The sequence below is a fragment of the Daldinia loculata genome (genome assembly GCF_022478755.1).
Source record: "Daldinia loculata strain CBS 113971 unplaced genomic scaffold F4817scaffold_80, whole genome shotgun sequence".
NCBI lineage: Eukaryota > Fungi > Ascomycota > Sordariomycetes > Xylariales > Hypoxylaceae > Daldinia > Daldinia loculata.
The window spans coordinates 4,553-24,366 of NW_026054934.1; the positions used below are offsets into that span (position 1 = coordinate 4,553).

General features: G+C 49.2%; 9 protein-coding genes across 9 annotated transcripts; 5 read left to right on the forward strand and 4 right to left on the reverse strand.

Annotated features, from left to right (window-relative positions):
• Positions 1-433: 433 nt before the first annotated feature.
• On the reverse strand, positions 434-1,691 carry F4817DRAFT_286119 (uncharacterized protein). Its single transcript, XM_049299600.1, has 2 exons — positions 1,179-1,691; positions 434-1,126 (listed from the first exon to the last, which is right to left on the reverse strand). The coding sequence occupies exons 1-2, from the start codon at positions 1,443-1,445 to the stop codon at positions 602-604; spliced, it is 792 nt and encodes a 263-aa protein (XP_049154499.1). The 5' UTR covers positions 1,446-1,691; the 3' UTR covers positions 434-601.
• A 353-nt stretch (positions 1,692-2,044) lies between these two features.
• On the reverse strand, positions 2,045-3,188 carry F4817DRAFT_351864 (DNA-binding protein). Its single transcript, XM_049305144.1, has 4 exons — positions 3,027-3,188; positions 2,947-2,972; positions 2,851-2,889; positions 2,045-2,788 (listed from the first exon to the last, which is right to left on the reverse strand). The coding sequence occupies exons 1-4, from the start codon at positions 3,114-3,116 to the stop codon at positions 2,251-2,253; spliced, it is 693 nt and encodes a 230-aa protein (XP_049154500.1). The 5' UTR covers positions 3,117-3,188; the 3' UTR covers positions 2,045-2,250.
• A 64-nt stretch (positions 3,189-3,252) lies between these two features.
• F4817DRAFT_286133 (GTP-binding protein lepa) lies at positions 3,253-5,676 on the forward strand. The gene has a single exon (XM_049299601.1). It carries the CDS (start codon positions 3,419-3,421, stop codon positions 5,486-5,488), a length of 2,070 nt encoding a protein of 689 aa, XP_049154501.1. The 5' UTR covers positions 3,253-3,418; the 3' UTR covers positions 5,489-5,676.
• Positions 5,677-5,780: 104 nt separating this feature from the next.
• Positions 5,781-6,674, forward strand: F4817DRAFT_320433 (uncharacterized protein; the record flags this gene model as incomplete). Its single annotated transcript, XM_049301189.1, has 2 exons — positions 5,781-5,834; positions 5,997-6,674. 2 exons carry the CDS (start codon positions 5,781-5,783, stop codon positions 6,672-6,674), a joined length of 732 nt encoding a protein of 243 aa, XP_049154502.1.
• Positions 6,675-7,657: 983 nt separating this feature from the next.
• On the forward strand, positions 7,658-9,891 carry F4817DRAFT_351871 (putative cobalamin synthesis protein). Its single transcript, XM_049305145.1, has 3 exons — positions 7,658-8,390; positions 8,454-9,270; positions 9,325-9,891. Exons 1-3 carry the CDS (start codon positions 8,008-8,010, stop codon positions 9,715-9,717), a joined length of 1,593 nt encoding a protein of 530 aa, XP_049154503.1. The 5' UTR covers positions 7,658-8,007; the 3' UTR covers positions 9,718-9,891.
• F4817DRAFT_351872 (uncharacterized protein) lies at positions 9,892-11,838 on the reverse strand. The gene is made up of 2 exons (XM_049305146.1): positions 11,540-11,838; positions 9,892-11,434 (listed from the first exon to the last, which is right to left on the reverse strand). The coding sequence occupies exons 1-2, from the start codon at positions 11,767-11,769 to the stop codon at positions 10,162-10,164; spliced, it is 1,503 nt and encodes a 500-aa protein (XP_049154504.1). The 5' UTR covers positions 11,770-11,838; the 3' UTR covers positions 9,892-10,161.
• A 1,220-nt stretch (positions 11,839-13,058) lies between these two features.
• Positions 13,059-14,499, forward strand: F4817DRAFT_351873 (uncharacterized protein). The gene is made up of 5 exons (XM_049305147.1): positions 13,059-13,432; positions 13,482-13,918; positions 13,980-14,080; positions 14,144-14,293; positions 14,349-14,499. The coding sequence occupies exons 1-5, from the start codon at positions 13,340-13,342 to the stop codon at positions 14,447-14,449; spliced, it is 882 nt and encodes a 293-aa protein (XP_049154505.1). The 5' UTR covers positions 13,059-13,339; the 3' UTR covers positions 14,450-14,499.
• Positions 14,500-15,693: 1,194 nt separating this feature from the next.
• On the reverse strand, positions 15,694-18,223 carry F4817DRAFT_361971 (ubiquitinyl hydrolase; the record flags this gene model as incomplete). Its single annotated transcript, XM_049306467.1, has 4 exons — positions 15,694-15,838; positions 15,897-17,986; positions 18,059-18,126; positions 18,196-18,223. The coding sequence occupies 4 exons, from the start codon at positions 18,221-18,223 to the stop codon at positions 15,694-15,696; spliced, it is 2,331 nt and encodes a 776-aa protein (XP_049154506.1).
• A 670-nt stretch (positions 18,224-18,893) lies between these two features.
• F4817DRAFT_286197 (FeS cluster assembly scaffold IscU) lies at positions 18,894-19,807 on the forward strand. The gene is made up of 2 exons (XM_049299603.1): positions 18,894-19,394; positions 19,449-19,807. Exons 1-2 carry the CDS (start codon positions 18,977-18,979, stop codon positions 19,592-19,594), a joined length of 564 nt encoding a protein of 187 aa, XP_049154507.1. The 5' UTR covers positions 18,894-18,976; the 3' UTR covers positions 19,595-19,807.
• Positions 19,808-19,814: the final 7 nt, after the last annotated feature.

Sequence of the window (19,814 nt, forward strand, 5' to 3'; positions counted from 1 at the left end):
TCACTACTCGCCTCCAAGGGCCCAAAGGCCCGAGTCTAAAGCATAACAATAACTATCGACCGAAAGACGGACATGAAAACACAGATTGCCCAGGCGCAAGCTAGTAGATGCAGACAAAGCAGGTGACAGATCGAAACAGATTGCGGGCCGCGGCGCAGGGGATACGGCTGTAAGAGCAAGACAGATGAGAAGAGACAGATAAAACAGAGAGATGAAAACAGACAGGCCGGAAGAGATTCCAGTCAGAGATGAACAGAAGCAGCATCGTCTAGCGTTTCCGAGACGTCTTCTTCTACACGTGGCTTTTTACGAAGCGCCGGGGGGGCATCAAGTTGTAACAGCAAGGAGGTGGCCTACAATTAACACGAGTCAGAGATGAATAGCAGTATACCAAAGGTTACGGGATGACTTACGGGCTGGTTTCTCGATGGCTCATCAACAGCCAAATCATAATGGTCCTATGATTGGTTCGAGTTAGACAAATTGAGATATCTTAGGGACAAGGATGTTACTTACCTGGCTTAGCTTTCGCTTGACTCTAACATTTATTCTAACATTGGCTCTAACATTGACTCCGACATAGCCCGACTGTAGAATAGAGTTAGACGTGTAATAAGATGCGAGGGATGATATCACTTACATTTTGCCCGTTGTCTGCGGCAAATCCCGGAGAGTAGTTAGTCGTAGGATTGGGAATAGGAAAGGCAGACACAGGTGCTTGGGCGGGTTGGTTCAAAGGCTGATGCTGGCTCCATGGAGGCGGAGGCTGATGCCACAAAGGTTGAAAAGCAGGGGGACGCGTGTCCCCAAATGTAGGTGCTGAACCAAAGATAGGAGGCGGCTGGCCAAATGTGTGTCCTGGATGAAAGGTAGGCTGGCCAAGTGTATATCCCGAATAGAGGGTAGACTGGCCAAATGTATGTCCCGGATGAGAGGGAGGCGATTGTCCATATGTAGGTGCTGGATGAGAGGAAGGGGGCTGTCCATATGTATGTCCATATGTATGTCCATATGTATGTCCATATGTATGTCCATATGTATGTCCGGGATAAAACATAGCCGAATGAGGACCAGGAGTAGGATCCAAGTAAGGAATGCCAGGGGATCCGGGCATGAGAAAAGGCCGCTACAATTAACACAAGTTAGCAATAGCCATGGGATATATTAAAGATACTTACACTTGGAACATAAGCTGGGTAGCGGGCCCTCGCGCGATTTTGGTCCTTGAGTCTATATGCGTCTTGTGCTCTAAACAGGGCTTTTTGGGCTCTTTCTAGTGCCTTTTCCGCTCTTTCCCTATTCACTGGTTGGGCTAATTTTAGTATCCTTTCCGCCTCTACAACATAAGCTTCTTCTCGATGTATGTCTTCTTCTAGCACGGCAAAGGTGGAAAAGTACATCCCTCTACCCGTGTCTTGGGGGGCGGGTAGTAGATTAGGCTCCATTGCGGTATAATAGAGAACAAGTGTGAAGGGTGAGAGTAAGGGTGAATGTGAATGTGAGTATGAGTATGAGTGTGAATATTAGGGTGGTGGTGATGGGTGAGAGTGGAAGAATTGAGAGGAGGGGAGGTCTGGGACTGAAACTGGCCATAGATTAGCACTCGTAGGTATAGAAGGAGCATGGCTAATAAAGTTCAAGAATTGACGCGACTGCTGTAAAAGACGTGACGTGACTGCTACATATAAAAGACTCGATAGGCGTAGCAAAGTTAAGTGGTAAAGGCAGGAGCTACAGCAAAATGAGAGGTATACTTACTTGAATACCATGTACATAGCATTGCGAGATCGGCGGCTAGTAAGTCAATACTGCCGCTCCCGAATCAGCAGGTTAGAGAGAAAAAGGCATAAGATGTACTTACAAGAAGACAATTATGATAAAATTGAGTGTAGAATCCTATACTTAATTTATTTCATGTGAAATGCTGCAACTTTGATGGTGATATATGTAGGGCAACTCATATAAAAGACTTCAATGGAAAATACAAGGGTGGAGCGCATTGGGCAGGCTTATATATGGTTACAAGAGGGATCTAGTCACGTAAGGGTCAATCACATCTCGGGCAGATATGTTGAACTGGTACGTTCATAGTCAAGTTATAAATTAGATATAATAGCACCATCATTCCGAACCAGACAAATTCCAAAACGCCATGTCGGATTCGTCCCTTAATCATCAAATCCTAATAGTATAGTAAACCCATCTCCAGTTTAGCCGTACAATAGGTACAACCGCGTATACGACAGATGCTCATTCTCCCAGCCGATAGCTAACTAACGTCTCAACCCGGTGGCTAGTGGTGCTAAATCCCCGCAGCTGCACCCTCTCGCCGTTGACAATCTCCTTGGCGTCGCTGTCGCCCCATTCGACAGGCACGTCGCTATCTGCGTCGGCATACACCAGGACGTTAAAAGTGCAGTCGCCGGCCAGCTGGGGTAGGAAGGTAACGGAGGCGGTGATCTGGCGGAAGAGGGCGGCGATCTCGGCTTGGATCTCGGCCTCGGTCTTGGAAGAATCGGGGAGGGCCGTGTTGGAGGCGGACGGGGGCGCGTCGTTCTCTTGGTTGGGAGACGTCTTGGACTTTTTAGATTTGCCGGTATTGAATATGTGGACGTCGAACTGCCATCGTTCGACATGCTCGCCCGTGTCTTTGTCGGTGATGACGATGACCAGCTTGCTGATCTTGCCGCGCTGCATCCATTTGTCAAGCTGGGACATGATCTTCTTAATGTACGCCTTGACCTGGTCGTCGGCAGAAACTAGCATGTTCAGACCATATTTTTTGACGCTGGCTCCGTTAGTCTGGGCCGCTGACAGAAGCGAGATGGATCGGGTCGGGGTATTACGTACGCTGTGAAATCTTCGGCGGGATAGACACCTCTTTGAAATCTAGTTTGGTATTAATAAAAGCGTCTAGGGCCGCATGGAAATAGTCTTGTTACGTACAGGATGGTATGGATCGAGTATTGGAACTGGGAGATGGACTTGTTAGCTCATCTCTGCTTCGTGGGAAGGCTTCTACGTACGAATTCTGCAACAAGTTTGGCGCTTCCTTTGAGAGCCAATTTATGAACCTTGGATTTGTCCTTGTCTTTCTCTGGTGCGGTTGGCGCCATTGTGATAGATTCCCTGTCGTGTGTGTTGCTATCGACTTTGAACTTCAGTCTAGAGGTTGTAAGTGTCGTGGTTCAATTGTTTACTTTCAAAAACTTTGGCGGGGTGACGAACTACCATAACGATATTGTAGATAGTGATAAGATAAGCGATTGTGTTTATCGATAAGACCCAACTACCATTCGAGTTTGGGAATTTTTGCTACATCCCACCGGCCGGGAATAGCCTCATACGTTCTTCATCTGGGTACTCTTCCGTGTCTTGATCCAAAATTGACAAGGCCTAGAAAGCTTAATTCGTATGGATGGGTGGTAGATTCAAGTCTCCATTGGAGTTCGTTCTCATGCGACCATGTCTCCGCTCATCTTCCCTTCGCACGGCTTATAACACCAGCGCCTACTCGCAGCCGACATGGCCTTCTTTTGGGTTGAAGTTACGATTCCAACGGCGGACTGGATTGATGGGATGGCCAACTACTGTATCAGGTACATATAATTCTTCGCGACGATATAGTAGCTTGAAAGCAGGAGTAGTGGGTGATCTCGAGCGCCGTATCGCTGCGATCCCTATCGAGCGCTTTCGAAACTTTTGTATCGTGGCGCATATCGACCATGGAAAATCCACGCTATCAGACCGACTGCTCGAAATCACGGGCACTATATCGTCGTCTAATACAAACCGCCAGATCCTCGATACTCTTGAAGTTGAGCGCGAGAGAGGAATCACCGTTAAAGCTCAAACTTGCACCATGATCTATAATCATCACGGCCTCGATTACCTGCTGCATCTCGTCGACACGCCCGGTCACGTCGACTTCCGCGCCGAAGTTACAAGGTCGTACGCAAGCTGCGGAGGCGCTATTCTGTTGGTCGACGCGAGCCAAGGAGTACAAGCTCAGACCGTCGCCAATTTTTATCTCGCCTTTGCCGAAGGCCTCAAGATCCTACCGGTTATAAACAAGATAGACATGGTTGCCGCTGACGTTCCAAGAGTTCTGGAACAGCTCGAGTCTACTTTCGAGCTAGATTCTAGCAAGGCTATCGGAGTAAGCGCAAAAACCGGCCTCAACGTCAAGGAGTTACTACCAGCCGTTGTAGAAAACATCCCGGGGCCTACAGGCGACGAATCTAAACCGCTGAGGATGCTACTAGTGGATTCGTGGTATGACAGTTTCCGCGGCGTTATATGTCTAGTCCGGCTTTTCGACGGTACCGTAAGGGCAGGAGACAACCTCGTGAGTTTTGCGACGGGGAACAAGTACACTATCGGTGAGGTCGGCATTCGATATCCTACGCAGGTTCCGCAAACAGTCTTGCGCGCCGGCCAGGTCGGTTACGTCTTTTTTAATCCCGGCATGAAGAAAATCCAGGATGCCAAAATCGGCGATACGTTCACCACCGTCGGCTCAGAAGACATAGTTGAGCCGTATCCAGGCTTCGAGGAACCCAAACCCATGGTCTTCGTCGCCGCCTTCCCTACGGACCCTGCCGACTACAGCCGCCTAGCAGACAGCATCGGCCAGCTCGTGCTGAACGACCGTAGCGTGACCCTCTTCAAAGATCACTCCGAGGCGCTGGGAGCAGGCTGGCGGATCGGCTTTCTTGGTAGTCTACACTGTTCCGTATTTCAGGACCGACTCCGTCAAGAACACGGCGCAAGCATTATCATCACCGAGCCTGCCGTCCAGACCAAAGTCATATGGCGGGACGGCACGGAGACAGTCCTTCAGAGCCCTACGGATTTCCCAGATCCCGACGACGGGCGCACCCGCGGCGCCACCTTCTACGAGCCTTATGTGCTGGCAACCCTGACGGTCCCAGAAGAATATCTCGGCCGCGCCATAGAGCTATGCGAAGCCAACCGCGGCGAGCAGGAGAGCATCGAGTTCTTTCACGGTATGCAGGTCATCCTAAAGTACCGCATCCCTACGGCGCAGCTGGTGGATGATTTGTTCGGCAAGCTTAAGGGCGCAACTAAAGGGTACGCGACTCTGGATTACGAGGACGCCGGGTGGCGCGAGAGCAAGTTAGTCAAGTTGCAGCTATTAGTTAATAAGCAACCGGTGGACGCTATCTCGCGAGTGGTGCACCTATCTCAAGTGGAACGGCTGGGCAGGCAGTGGGTGACCAAGTTCAAGGAGCACGTACAGCGGCAAATGTTCGAGGTCGTGATACAGGCGGCGGTCGGCAAGAAGATCATCGCGCGAGAGACGCTCAAGCCCTTCCGTAAGGACGTGCTCGCCAAGTTGCACGCCAGCGACATTACCCGCCGCAAGAAACTACTCGAGAAGCAAAAAGAAGGTCGCAAGAGGCTACGCTCGGTCGGCAATGTTATCATCGAACAGGAGGCGTTTCAGAGGTTCCTGTCTAAATAGGTTGCCAAATGTACATTGTCTAGACATATCTACGCGAACACTCAAAGTCCTATATATGTATCTGCCAAGCCGAACTATCAGCCGCGGAGTATATCAATAGCCCAGTAGTACATGTATTATAGCCAGCATGTGTTAGTATATAAGAACTAATGTCTAGACGGTACCTAGTTGAGATACAGTTCTCTATCATTCTTATGCGTCAGTCCTGCGTTTTCCCACCAAAAGTCCTGCCCCCTTTGGTTCTTCGTTGCGAATATCATCGGATTCAAGACAGATACAGAACGCCTTAGCAATGAATTTTGATATCGCCTATAGATACGCCCCGCCACCTGTGATTCAAATAGTGGTAAATTGAGGCTTCTGAAATTATGAATAGCTGATCAGTAGGTTGGTTGTGAAATCCTCGTATCAGAGACCGCGCACTACGTCATCCGCACTATAGATCCAAATCAAGAAATAAATCACAGTTTATAGGTAAGGCGTGTATCGACGACTTCTTTGGAACAAGCGGCACGCAACAGAAATTGCATCAGCAAATCCTCTGCTGAGCCGCCAGCAAAACCCCTACCCTCCATCGACCTTCTCAAAGAGATTCAAACTTATCGCCAACGTGATCGATCGGGCTCAAGATATCTTGCCGCCAATTCACGGCTGGGCCTTGCAAGGTGCGGATATCGGGGCTGGATTAAATTCGGCTGTTTTGAACAATACGACACCCGGCCAAATCTTCTACCAGAACGGCACCGCCAATGAGGTCTACCATCAAGCATTCAACATCCTAACCGATACTAGCTCGCCCCCGATCCCGTACGGCATCGTGATGCATTATCCACACGATACAGAAAAAGTTGTTGGGCTCGGCGTCGATATAGGAACTGGAACATCAGGCATCACGCTGACCAACCCCCCTTACCCAATGGTGGAACTGTCAGTTCCCAGAAGCCGTTTGGTAGCTTGCAAGCAGAACATCCCGTATTACCCACTAAAGCGCGAGTTTGCGGTAGTGAAAGCATTCCGCGATCAAGACGTCCCTGATGGCTGCGTGTGGATCGAGTTTCTGCCGCAATGTGCTGAGCTGCCCGAGTTGCCGGCGGGACGCATAGCCACGCACGAATTCGCCAATAGGGGAATATGCTTTGAAGATCCCGCTAGAATTCATTGGATTAAGTACTCGGAAGTGAGGTAGATAGGGGTAAGTAAGCTAAGCTTGATATGGGAGAGGAGATTGAGGAAGCACTGGAATATTTAAAAACGTAAGATAGCTGGCTTGATTTCGTGTATTATACGCCATTAATTATGCAGTAGAGACTACCATTAGTTCGTTTTAAGATGGTCCTCGTTCCTAAAATTCGCATGACTATCAGACCAAGGTCCGGATCAACTAAATACACCTGTCAGGATTCTAGATGAGACATCTAGAACAAAGGAACTGTTCAGTATGTATAGACGATAGATCTTCATAGGTAGTTTTGTCAGATGACAAGGATTACGATAGGCGTATGACGTGATAAGGGTTCTAAAATTTAGGTTGAAGCTATCTACCAGCTAGTCATTCGTTATGTTGTATATAAGGGAACCTTGGTTCGCTCATAGATGTAAGAAGAGGCAGGCGTTAATAATACCGAAAGTTATATATGTTATATAAGCTATTCACCAGCTAGTCACCTGTCACTCCGTAGTGGTCACATACCAAGGGCTGCTCATGACAAGTTTAGAGTTCCTTGCGGAACAACGAAGTTGTTTCCATACTGTTTCGTTCCACCTCGTGACAACACCCACGAGGAGACCCCCTCGTATATTAGTATAATATGCTTACGAAAACTCGTCAAGTAGGTGTACACGCGTGAATTAGCGTGTAGTTGATCCGAGCCTTGTGTTAGACTAGGACTAGCCATGAATCGGAAGAGTGTCCATGATTACTTTGTACCCCTACCGTAGCGCGCCGGAATCACAACATAGGCTCTTGTATCATACAACCTTTCCTACGTGTGCTAATCATATGATACGAATTACTCAACTTCGAGCTATAATCCCCACAAGCCGTCAAGGTTCGCTGACGCCCCTGCATGAACATTACCATCAAGGTCCTCGATACAGGAGCCCTGAATTACCAATCCTTCATAACATAGAAGTCATAATCTTCCCCGAGGTATACGCCGGGGTGTCTATGAGGCAAAATATGCATAGAAAAAGAGGTATGATTTGGAGACGTTCCTTACGATACGTGTAGACTGTCTCCAAGATGCCAACAAGGTGCTACGAGTCATCCCATCAGTTCACAAAAGGTATTAAGCACTCAAATACTTGCGTCTCATGGGCTAATAGATGTATTGTCGGCTACATAGTCTACCTCTGCCCTAGCTCTCCCATATTGTAGTCAGTGCAGGTTGCAGATTATGATATAAATCGTCTAGCCCCTTGTAGGCGAGGAGAGATTTGCGTTGCCATTAGCCTTGACATTTATCCTACTTTATAGAACTCTCCATAAACGTCCCTTTGCGCATATTAAATCGGGTGTAATGGCTCCCGCGCTCCTCGTCGATACCCCCAGCAAGACCGAAAGGCGGCTCCCAGTTACACTTCTTAGCGGATTTCTCGGGTCGGGAAAAACGACCCTTCTCGAAAATATCTTGACATCCCCCGAACATGGCCTCCGAATAGGTGTCATAGTCAACGATGTTGGCGCGCTGAACATCGACGCGGCCCTGCTCACTTCGCACGACGTCACTCGTAAAGAAGAACAAGTGGTGGCCATGCAGAACGGCTGCATCTGCTGTACTTTACGAGGTGACTTGCTCGAGGAGGTTGCGAGGCTTGTAGAGGAGAAACAGGTCGAGTATCTCATCATCGAGAGTTCTGGAGTTAGCGAACCAATGCAAGTCGCCGAGACGTTCTCTGAGGAGTAAGTGCAAATAACTATTTATAACGTCAACGAAGCTTTGGTTTTACTAACAGAGTGTATCAGGTTTGCCGACATGCACATCGCCGCAGGGTACGACCTCGAGGCAGAGGAGCAAGGAAATAAAGAGAATAATTATAAACTCGCCAAAATTCTAAAATCCGGCGGGCTCTCCAAGGTAGCGCGTCTCGACACTTGCGTCACACTCGTAGACGCCGTAAATTTCATGCAGGACTTTGCGACGGCTGACTTCTTAGTGGACCGCCAAGCTGATGTTCCGCAGGAGGACGATAGGAACATTTCGGACGCGCAGGTTGATCAGGTAGAATTCGCGGATATTGTCATAGTAAACAAGTGCGACCTGGTTACTAAGGACGAAGCGAATCGGATTAAAGGGGTTGTTAGAAAGCTTAACCCTAGCGCCAAGGTCGTCTCGACTGTCAAGTGCCGACTAGACCTAGGCGAGATACTGGATACTCGCTTGTTCTCGTACGAAAAGGTGGCCCTCAGCGCCGGATGGCTAAAGAGTCTAAACGAAGAAATTAGCCCTGAGACGGAGGAATACGGGATAGGCACATTCGTTTATCGAGCCCACCGCCCCTTCCACCCGGCGCGGCTCTGGGATATGATCAAGTCGGTATTTGTCGTTATCCAGACGGAGTACCAGATCGAAGGAGAAGATATGGATGTCGACGACACAGATAGTGCTGCCGAAGACGATGACGAGGATGAGGACGAAGAGACTGATGAAGACACCGATATGGAGGATGAGCAACCTCAACTTGACCCCAAAGCACGATTGGCTTCGAAAATAGCAGACGACACTTTCGGGCCGCTGCTACGCTCGAAGGGATCTCTGTGGTTAGCAACCAGGCCTAAGATGGTGAGTACCTCGGCAATCTGCTGAGATTCCCACGTTAACGTAGTTATCACCTAGTATGACGAATGGTCGCAAGCAGGTGTAATGTTGACCATATCGGGGCAAGACCTCTGTCGCTGCGAGATTCCGGAGGACGAATGGCCCTCGGATCCAGAGATGAGAAAGGCAATAACCCGCGATTTCGACGGAAAGTGGGGAGATCGGCGACAGGAACTTGTCTTTATCGGCCAGCAAATGAGGACCGGTGGTGAAAAGCGCTTGCGAAAGACTCTCGACGCCTGTCTCTTAGACGATGAAGAGTTCCTCAATTGGGAGGCCGCCATGGAGTCTGATGATATCCAGGAGAAGTTGGAGGAACTATTCGAGGACGGATTCGAAGATTGGCTCGAGACTAGCCACGAAGGACATGACCATAGTAACGGTCATAGCCACGGAGACCACAAACACTAAGGCCCGATATGACTTACATTTAAGAGAAACTGGTTAATAATTGGTATAGTTATCGAATGAAGTTGTAACCTTCAATATGCAGTACCTCCCGGATGGAAGTTAATGTGCACTGTAATTATCCATCAAGACCTCATGTAAAGATATAGTAAGCGCATAGGGATATAGTAGCTGGCAACAGTGGAAATTCCCTGTAATGCTTTTTTATTATGCAACTGGGAAATACACTTGGGGACTAAAGGTGTGCTTTGGTGCAGGTATCTCATCTAAAATCCTAATATTCTTTGTTTCGTACTAGGTACCTATTCGACCATTTCCACTTGCGTACCTAGGCGACCTCGAATTAGCAGCTAACTCTACGCATGATACCGGCGTCATTCCGTCCAACCGCCGGCAAAACATATCGACAAATATCACAAGTCCACATTCACTATATCTACGAACTACCTACGAAAGTAGCGCGTGAGGTACCAGGTTCTCCGCCATCATATCCTCGAGTTGTTTGATAACCCACTCCTGACCCCGCGGGCTCGCGTTGAATAAGCTACCGACGTCGACTTGCGTACCCCCCTGAGAGTAGGCTTGGAGATACTGTGCAATTGTTGACTTTAACGAAGCAATATCTTTCTCTTCATCGTCCGGAGTCAGCCTACTCGCGTTGCGGTAATACACCTCTGCGTTCTTGGCATTCTGAGAGGCCGTGCTGACGGCTGTCTGATACGACGTCGGCGAGAAGGCCATAGTGTAGAGATATAAAGACGCGTCGCCGCGTAGGAGATGCGTATTAGCTAGGTCCTCCTGATGAATCCCTCGTATTGCCGACGCAGACTTCAGGCTTGCTATGCTAGCCGTGAGAACATTCCACCGTAACGTCGACTGCGACTGGGCATCCCCGTTGTCTGAGTCTGTTAGTGCCGAGTTGAGCGCTAGGAGAGAGCGAGCATTCGCTATATGGCCTTCTGCTGAATTCTCAAGTTGAAGTTCCGCATTTGCGAAAACTGAATTTAGTTCTCGACTGTAAGTTTCGGCGTCGATCTTCCCGGACCTGTAACCGGCTTCTAGCATCGCCGAAACAAGATTGGCTCTCGCTAGAGCGACTTCCTGTAACCTGTCGTGCTGTTCACGCGAGATGGCCTGCACCTTTTCGACTAAGCCCGACGAAACTTCCTCGGCCCAGGCGAGCGTGTTTGTGGGAGCAGCTTCGGGCGAAGAGCTCAGAATGCTACAGAAAGTAGTGAGAGTAGCCAGCTGAGCGAGAAGTGTATCGATAAGCGTGTCGTTGGTGACCGGCTCGACTACGTTGAACCATTCTTCGTCTTCCTCAGCGCCGCCAGACAAGCCATTTCCTGATCCGGAAGCCGCTACGGCTTTGTCGCTCGCGTCTTCTTCTTGCTCGTTAGCAAAACGTTCCTGCTCGAGGAATTCCTGGTATTTTTGCTCTTGCAAGCTAAGACACGCGCTTTGCAGGTCGAGCGCTTCTCTGAGCGCCTTTAAAGCTTCAGCTTCGGTTCCAGCAGCGTCGTCATCTTCGTCGGTGGCCATCAGCTCGGCGATAGCCGTAAGAACTTGAGAAGTATTAAATAGCGCGTCCGAATTATTTGGAACCAGCTTTAACGTGTACCGATGCGACGCCAATGCCTCGTCTAATACGCCTCTTAAGGGCTGCTGCAAATGCTCAACAAGAATGGGATGCGTAGCAATCTCCAGCTGCACCCGGGCTCTGCGGAAATTATTAGCAGATGCTTCATCACGGAGAGGGGGTGATGCCACTATCGCGCTTCAAACCGAATAGAAAAAACAGGCTCATTTAGAAAAGAATCCTTACTTATTATAGGCGAGGTCGATGCTTTGAGGGAACTTGCGAAGCCCTTGGTCGTATACATCAATAGCGCGCTGAAAGAATCTCATGGACTTGGCGGCATCTCCCGCACGCCATTTTCCAGCGGCTTCTTCAAAGTCGACGCCGGCAGCTTGGAAGTCGTCTGCCGTGTCCAGCTTCTGCTCTTTCTTTGGCTTCGCTTTTGGTTGCTTCGTAAACGATTTTAGTTTCGCCATCTTAACGGATGTGAAGGCAGTTGTCGGCTTCTATGATGTATGGCTCACTGATTGGGATGTTGATTTTTCGGGGAGAATTTTTTAATTCGGGAACGGGCAGAACGGGGTACGTACATTCGGGGCCCGTGTTTTGGCTAAAGAGCCCCACACCGTACGCGGAACGGCCCGTCTATCTAACGCTACCTACGCTTCAGGCCCGGTCGTACGCAACCAGGTAGCAGAAATTAATAATGCAACTAGTAGGTGTAGTAATTATAATGACCAGGTAATTCTCTAGAGGATATCTATGGTAATTTACAAATAAATAAACACGTTTACTATCATTCAACTTATCATACTATATTCCGCATGTCCCCATTTTAGTCGGCCTTTAAAAGCCTTTTCGTTTTAATTGGTGAGGGTTAGTCTATATCAAACACTATGCGAGCAAGATGAGAATAGTATAATATCTCCTAGCTTCTTCAAATTCAAAGATCCGACGGAGATAAGTCTCATGACGATAGTATTGCGACTTGGACTATTCGTAGGCACGTCTTAGAGGAAGTTAGACACGGCTTAACACGATTGAGTAACTATGGTTGAAACCAAACAGCCCAAGCCCCGAGAGAGCTTGGTTAACTATTGGCGATTAAACATAAGCTTATGATGAGCGAATCTCATTCATCACCTGTAGATTCCTTCTTGATATAAGTACCTATTCTAGGACCTTATAACCGCGTTAAAGCATCGCGCGTAAATGTTAACTACGCTTAAGCAATCTCTTCATGTCATCAATATCTGACAACTATTGAACCTAAGATACGAGGCTGACGACACCAAAAACTTCACGTGTGCCAGGCTTTGACTTAGCCGACTTCAAAGCAACAATTGAGCTATTCGAGATGAGATTATAAGCTTCAAGTAAATATCACAAGCACCTAATGGACATAACTTTAGCTACTCACTACAGTCTACGATGGAAATATCAGACAAGAACAGAAATGGTTAACAAATAATTATCAGGTCTGAAAACTGATTGCCTCGTATAGTTCTCTTTATTGCTAGCCCCATACGATCAGCTGAGAATGTTTCATCATGAACTCCGCCTAGGCTTGTAGGACGCAGTAACAGTGAAGCTAAAAAAAAGAATTACCAAAAGAATCATCATGCTAGTTCGAACTGGAGATCGAGCAGACCGTAGTGTTTGTTTTACCCAATAGTAAGCTGGTTATCGCGCTCCACACGAACTAAAATCCCTCTAGTTTCCTATTCGAGATCCGAATCCCATAATTTATCTGTCGCCGAGCTGAGCCAAGCCTCATTTGGTGGCGTCAGCTACATTCGCATGACATTACATTGACCGGTATCCCATCTCAGGGGCTCTCTTGCCCTTTTGAGCCTTGTCAACGGCTGATGAAACCATGGCAATGGCTGCAGGGAAGGAGAGGTTATGTTGCCAATGGCGAAGACTTAAATAGATGGATATCCGTCAACGATATTCAGGTCTTGGAAGACATTCAACCTCATCAACTTTCTCACTTTACTCGGTATTATTAATATTTGTCGGTTTTTACAATTGAACCGCACAAGAATGAAGGCTGTTACTACAATCATCGCTACGCTAGCATCAGCCGGCTTCGTCCGCGCTCATGTTGCGGCGTTTACAAAGGGCATGTACTGTCTAGTAAGTGTTCTCTTCGTCTCTAATAGTTGTCTGATAATAACCTAGCTAGAACGGTACGAAACCCGGAGTGGAAGACTTCAACACCAACACAGTCGTGAATCCCCTTTTCGAACTCCCGAAGAGCGAATGGTGGATGCAGCACGATCGCGGCTGCGACTCGGATCAGTTCCGTCCTAGCCCCGGCGACTTTCTGGAGCTCCCGGCCGGCGGATCCTTTACCGTCGAGTTAGCCCACAACCGTGCCCAAACTACTCTCTCCTACGACGGGAAATTTACGTCGGAGTGGCCGGATGGAAAGCAGCATCCGGAAGACTGGCATAGCCCAACTGCCGACGATTGCCTCAACGCTAACCCGGATGGTTTGGGGGGCGCGATGCATACCCACAACGAATCGACTGCCGCCGGCACCGCTTTCGCTATCTCCTACAACTCAGATATCTCCAAGGTGACGATGGAGAACTTGGCGGTATTTACCGTTCTAGAGCAGTACGCACATCCCCGTAACCGGACGCCCACGTACAGACGTAATAGCTAACAGCGGCGATAGCACACCATGGAAACGCCTTGCTACTTACCAAGTGCCTCGCGACTTGCCACCATGCCCCGAAGACGGCTGCTACTGCGCATGGCTGTGGGTTCCGGATGGATGTAAGCCGAACACTTTTACTTTTCATTTATCCAAGTACTGCGTACTAATCTTTTACTACTAAGGCGGCGAACCAAACATGTACATGCAAAACTTCAAGTGCCGCGTTACCGGCTCTACTTCTACGAGGACTGTTGCTCCCGCCAAAGCGCCGGTATACTGCGGCGGACAGACCGCCTGTATTGCCGGGGCAAAGCAGATGATTGCTTGGAATCGTATGTGCATTCCTTCGTTCCCCCTTATTTCTTCCCCTATTGACATGACACGCAGAGGCCGATGGGAACAACGTCGAGACACCGGCCGGCGTGTCTCCCGGTTACAACCAGAAGATGGGTTGGCAGCCCGGTGCGCAGAATGACATTTTCCAGTGAGCATCGAAGTTCGATCCTCTGCTCGAAATGTGATAGAAATCAGTCTTGGCTTGCGTTATTTTCGAATTAGATATAGATAAGGTACTTTAGCTGGCTGTAGCATATTCTTTCTCATCAGTTTACTTCCACCGTATATTTCACTCTCAAGTATATAATAGTCGATCAATCACTTTCATTTCTACCTAAATAGTTAACCTCTGCTAGAGTCTTAGACAGCTATGGTTTATGAAATACGCTTTAATTCTAAATCCAACTCTTGCTATCGTTTGAAGGAGTCAGTATGGATGCTGCCGAGCGCTTCAAGGTCATGCCCAGGTCGCTTCCTAGCTGTTCACGAGACGAAACTCATCATAGCCTATCTGCTAACGAATTACGATATTGAATGCACCAAAGCAAAACCACAGGTAACAAATCTACTGGCGACGAAGGTACCGAAGATGGACGCCCTCATACGAGTGAGAAAACGCGCCGCTTGAAGGAGGTTGACTTCTGCCTACACGGCGGTTCAAGAACCTATGGAAGCATTTTATTCTGTAGTGCGAGCGACTTCGAGAATACCTAATGTTATAGTAGGTGTATTAATCTACTCTGAGTTAAAGAGGCTACCATCTAGCAAGGAAAGCGTAAGGAACCTGGTTGTACTCTCGTGGTGGCAGGAATACTCTTTGATCTTCAAATTGCCTAGAAACTAGAAGTTGCTGTGTATGTGACCGTGAGTAATTATCTACTATCTATCATCACATCTTTACTTGTGGTCTTCCCCGACAATCTTCAAAGGACACGGTGGAGTGACTCTTCGCGAGTAGCTATTCGGACCCTTCAAAGTCGCTGCCAGGAGACACGGATTAGGACTGGTCAATTGACGTAGTTAGGTAGAGTTCCAGACAGGAATTTATCACCGGCTAGCTATAATCTATATTACCGTTTGCGCCAGCGATAAATGGGTAAATAGACTGACTAGTCGGGTCTAACGGATGGCGACGTATGGTCGGTACGAGGTCTATCAGACGATTCCCGAATTGATATGCTTTTGGCAATGGCCAATCTATCAAAGGCAGCTTAGCCACCAGGTAGCCCTAAACTATCTATTCCGGTTCAGCTCCGTACCTCGTCTGTCATGCGTGTGTTCCTCGAAATCTAAAAACGCCGTGCGTTGGCTTCTAATAGCTATGTATGCCGTGGTTATTCGTAAATACCATCGTATCGACTAGCTCTAAAGCCTGCTCCGCTTCATGAAACTCCTATCAGTTCACGCGATTGAAAAAGTAGACGTATGCCGTCTTCTTCATCTCTTCTACGTCGCCTGCTTCCACTACCTTCTCGTCGTTGAAGAGCACCCACTTCGGCATTGTCGTGTCGAGAAGCTTGCGGATGAATGCCACATAATGTCTATAGTTGTGTCAGCGCCTTATTCCGCATGTTTAAAAAATAATTAGGTACAACTTACCCCGAGTGAATGCTGGTTCCCTTATGGCATACGATGCTCTGCAGTTGGAACCTCGCTGGAACATCGGCGCTACCTGCGGGGACGGCCTCCTTTGAGGACGGTGCGGTCTCGTCGCCAAAGTCGCCTTGGTCGTCTGGGTGGCTAAACAACCATTCTACTGCGCGTTCTACGTCGCCGTTGGTCTCCTTTAGAGCTTTGCGGGCTTGTGGCGCGCCGAATCCCATAGACCCTAGCATCTCGATCTTCTCAGGATCCGCTGCGGCATTGCTTCCGGCACCGGTAGACGCGACGACTAGAGGCTCGTCGATGTCGGCATCTTCCATGTGGCCAAACAACCACTCCATCGCCGCGTTAGCATCCGAGTTACCGGTTGCGTGAAGCGCCTTTTCGCAGCGGTTACGGGGGAATCCCATGGCCATGAGCCCGTCCAGCGCGGCCTCGTTAGGCGTAAAAGCCGGAGCGGCAGAGGCCTCCTCTTCCGGAAGCGGTTCTTCGGACGGCTGGAGCCCGGAAGAGAGATATTCGTCGAGTAGGAACGGCTCGTCTCCCACTATGACCGGGACGTCGACCTTTCGGGGCACCCAATTCTCTATCGTCATCTTCCGCGCATTGACGACGAGAGTGGTCGGTAAGGTCTTGAATAGGGATCTCTTCGTGAACCCGTCTTTGCTCCCACACGACGCGCACGTCAGCTCCACCACTTCCATGGCGGTGAAGTTGTCGAGACATTGCTTAAGTGTAACCGGCTTGTAGCGATCTCCTTCGCCTTCTACGGCTGGCAGCTTCTCCAGGGGCACGTCGATAAAGATACCATCCTGTTCGTTGCTAGTGTAGCGGACCTTCTTGCAGCTCATACACTGTAGTCGCTGTTCGAGAACGAATCTAAACGACTGGGTAGGGTCTTTTAGGGGTGCTGAGTGTTGAGATCTGGTAATAAACTTGACTAGGTGCTGTAAAAGTTCGAAGGCATCCTGTTGGCGCATCGTTGAAAATTCGGCGTGTCCGCGGCCGATAAGGTGCTTTAGCATGCTAGGCGACAGACCTTTCTGGTGCGGGGTCTCGGGGGAATTCTCAGAGGCTACGACGTCGGAGTCTGGCTTCGAGTAGCGACCTGATAATAGGCCGTCTCCTAATTTGCGCAGCTGCGTTTCGAGATCTTGAGCTGGGTCGGGCACGATAGGTAGGTCGACTTCGGGAATATTGTACCGCTCTTGAAATGCGGGCAAGTCGAATAGGCACTGAAGTATGCTCGCGAGGTAGCAGCTATTACCGAGATTCTTCAGTCCGGTTAGGCCAGGTCCGAATAGCGGTCTAAGTTCTTTTCCGTCTTCGGTGGTCATGGAGAATTCCCATCGTAGATTCTGCTCGATCTGCATCTCGGTCAAGCTCTTCTCCGTCTTGACCTGGTCGGAAACGATGATTCCCCAATGCGCCAGATGGGTCGCGAGGTCATTGTCTACGCGTTCCTCGTCGCATTGGTAGCAGTACACGTCTGCTGTGCCTTCCGGGCTGATAGATCCTAGCTTGACTGCGACCGCGTGTCTCGACTCGGTTGCGTGTGCCAGCCCGTGTGAGTTTCCTCCGACGCCGCCAAACTGAGCACGACCGCAACCTAGGTTACCGCATTCTAGGCATAGCCAGAGGTTCTCTTTTAGATCGCACTTAGAACAGTGACCTAAGTCGCTCTGGAGCTTTCGGCTTTCGTGTTGCTGTAGGAGAAGGATATGCTCGCAAGATGTCAGCTCCTGCTCCCAAGCCTTGACCTCTTCCTGCCGCGAGAAAGTATTCGCCTTTAGGATCCCGTCGACGATAGGTGCGAGTTTCGGGCTAGTCTTGTCGAGCTCGGTGGAGCACTCGTGGCACTTGACCGCGGTCGTGATATCGTAGCGGTCGGCTTCGGTCTCGGCCGCGATGGCTAGCTTGGTTATCTTTGTGGGAGGCTCGTCTTTTACGACTCGCTTGCGAGTTCGACGGATGTTTAGAGCGAGCGGGTGACTGCGGGTGACGTGGTGAAGTTCGGAATGGGTTCGAACGCCTAGACAACCTCCGTTGAAACACTGCAGACAGACGTCGAGGCCTTGGGCATCGTCCTAAGGGTGTAAGCATTATTTTCCGATGGTAAGGCTGGATGGCGGATTCGGGTGCTATTTCTGAGAACTTACGATAGAATCAAAGCATTGAGTGCAGTCTTCACGATAGACTGACTGAGCTGGGGTTGGGGGATGTAAAGCTGCAATATAAGACAGGCAGGTAAGCTACGTGTGAGCACGAGATTTACGCTGTTCCCGCCCAAACTTACAAATAGAATCGAGATGTGGACATGCCATTTTGAAGGACGAGAGAGACGGTAAAGGTGTCGGGTTAGAAGAGTGCTGAAAACAAAGTTGTATAACGGAAGACGAGGTGGATGATTGAGAATAATTGCGGCAGGGGTACGGTGTGCTACCAAATTCCAAACGTGAAGCGTGGAAGCATGGAAGCTACTTCATGTATTGTACAAGGAGCTTCGCGGCTTCACGGCGGCGGGGCTAAGACTTTGTCGATGGAGGGGTACAAGTACAATCTGCAGTGCGAGGTCAGATTGCCCCACGCTGCTAATTATGTACGTAACAGGTACTACCGCTTGCCAGTTGACAGCAGGAGACAGGCCTAGAAAGTTCGGTCGAAATTATCGGACCATGTCTGCGCAGCTGCAAGAACGGATCTGATAAGGTGAAGAAGTGGAGATAGCTACAGCCGACCCCCTCCTTACAGTGCATATACAATCTCCGAGGCTTATGATTTCATCGCTAATTTGAAGTTGTATGATTCGCCACAGAACCCAAGTTCCATTTTAATACCGAGATCGCCGACAAAGACCGCTTCACTTTTTTGGGGGGGCGCTGCGTTTTACCTCATCATCTCCGATTCATAACCCCCAACCTACAAATTTCTACGTCTTCGCTTCCACCTCATCTGCAATATAGCTCTTTCACAATCGCCATCGCCTGTTTAACCAAGAACATATCAAACAAAATTCCATTTCCATTGGCATTATTCCATCTCGACCACATTACAACTCGCATATCTCATATCTCAAAATGCTGTCGCGGACGCTAGCAACCGCTGCTCGACGAGTAGTCGCATCAGCAGCTCCTCGCGTCGCCACCCGCCAGATTCTCAACCCGGCCGCCAGCATTGCGCGCCGATCGTACCACGAGAAAGTGTTGGACCACTACAGCCGACCGCGCAACGTAGGCTCTATGCTCAAGTCTGATGTCGATGTTGGTACCGGCCTAGTCGGCGCCCCAGCATGTGGCGACGTCATGAAACTTCAGATCCGGGTCGATCCGAAGAGCAACACCATATCCGACGTAAAGTTCAAGACCTTTGGCTGCGGCAGCGCTATCGCAAGTTCGAGCTACCTGACAGAGCTGGTGAGAGGTATGACGCTCGAGGAGGCTGGCCGTATTAAGAATACCGAGATTGCCCAGGAGCTTTGTCTACCACCTGTCAAACGTAGGTTTACGTACGAATGAAATGGTTGACGTATATATGCTAACGCTTTGGTAGTTCATTGTTCCATGCTAGCCGAGGATGCCATCAAATCTGCCATCTCCAACTACTACAGCAAGAACCCTCATGCCAAGCCAACAAACCTTGCCGGTACTGGAGCAAAGATGCCCAGTATTAGCGAGGCCGCGACGGCAACTGCTTAAGGGTGAACGTACTAAACCGAATTTGAATGGATACATTCGTTACTTGCATGGGATATGGAGTTCAGATGGGGAACCAAAAGTCGCGGCTTTAATATGCAGTCCAGATGGGGATACCGGTATGTGACTGCTTATGATAATATGATATCGCTGTGCGTTGTTCTGTTGTGAGGGATTTTTGATGTTACGGCTATTTTCAACTCTGACCGGAGTTGAATGCGAT

Excerpts from the sequence above, each read along its gene's own strand:
- F4817DRAFT_351873 (XM_049305147.1), top strand. The coding sequence starts at position 13,340 with ATGAAGGCTGTTACTACAATCATCGCTACGCTAGCATCAGCCGGCTTC. Across the intron at positions 13,919-13,979 it reads GTATTTACCGTTCTAGAGCA|CACACCATGGAAACGCCTTG; the intron begins GTACGCACATCC and ends CAGCGGCGATAG. Across the intron at positions 14,294-14,348 it reads GCAGATGATTGCTTGGAATC|AGGCCGATGGGAACAACGTC; the intron begins GTATGTGCATTC and ends CATGACACGCAG.
- F4817DRAFT_351872 (XM_049305146.1), bottom strand. The coding sequence starts at position 11,769 with ATGGCGAAACTAAAATCGTTTACGAAGCAACCAAAAGCGAAGCCAAAG. Across the intron at positions 11,435-11,539 it reads ATCGACCTCGCCTATAATAA|AGCCCGGGTGCAGCTGGAGA; the intron begins GTAAGGATTCTT and ends TAATTTCCGCAG.
- F4817DRAFT_351871 (XM_049305145.1), top strand. The coding sequence starts at position 8,008 with ATGGCTCCCGCGCTCCTCGTCGATACCCCCAGCAAGACCGAAAGGCGG. Across the intron at positions 8,391-8,453 it reads GCCGAGACGTTCTCTGAGGA|GTTTGCCGACATGCACATCG; the intron begins GTAAGTGCAAAT and ends AGAGTGTATCAG. Across the intron at positions 9,271-9,324 it reads TAGCAACCAGGCCTAAGATG|TATGACGAATGGTCGCAAGC; the intron begins GTGAGTACCTCG and ends GTTATCACCTAG.
- F4817DRAFT_286133 (XM_049299601.1), top strand. The coding sequence starts at position 3,419 with ATGGGTGGTAGATTCAAGTCTCCATTGGAGTTCGTTCTCATGCGACCA.
- F4817DRAFT_286197 (XM_049299603.1), top strand. The coding sequence starts at position 18,977 with ATGCTGTCGCGGACGCTAGCAACCGCTGCTCGACGAGTAGTCGCATCA. Across the intron at positions 19,395-19,448 it reads TTGTCTACCACCTGTCAAAC|TTCATTGTTCCATGCTAGCC; the intron begins GTAGGTTTACGT and ends ACGCTTTGGTAG.
- F4817DRAFT_351864 (XM_049305144.1), bottom strand. The coding sequence starts at position 3,116 with ATGGCGCCAACCGCACCAGAGAAAGACAAGGACAAATCCAAGGTTCAT. Across the intron at positions 2,890-2,946 it reads TACTCGATCCATACCATCCT|ATTTCAAAGAGGTGTCTATC; the intron begins GTACGTAACAAG and ends ATACCAAACTAG. Across the intron at positions 2,789-2,850 it reads CCCGCCGAAGATTTCACAGC|CGTCAAAAAATATGGTCTGA; the intron begins GTACGTAATACC and ends TAACGGAGCCAG.
- F4817DRAFT_286119 (XM_049299600.1), bottom strand. The coding sequence starts at position 1,445 with ATGGAGCCTAATCTACTACCCGCCCCCCAAGACACGGGTAGAGGGATG. Across the intron at positions 1,127-1,178 it reads ACCCAGCTTATGTTCCAAGT|CGGCCTTTTCTCATGCCCGG; the intron begins GTAAGTATCTTT and ends TGTTAATTGTAG.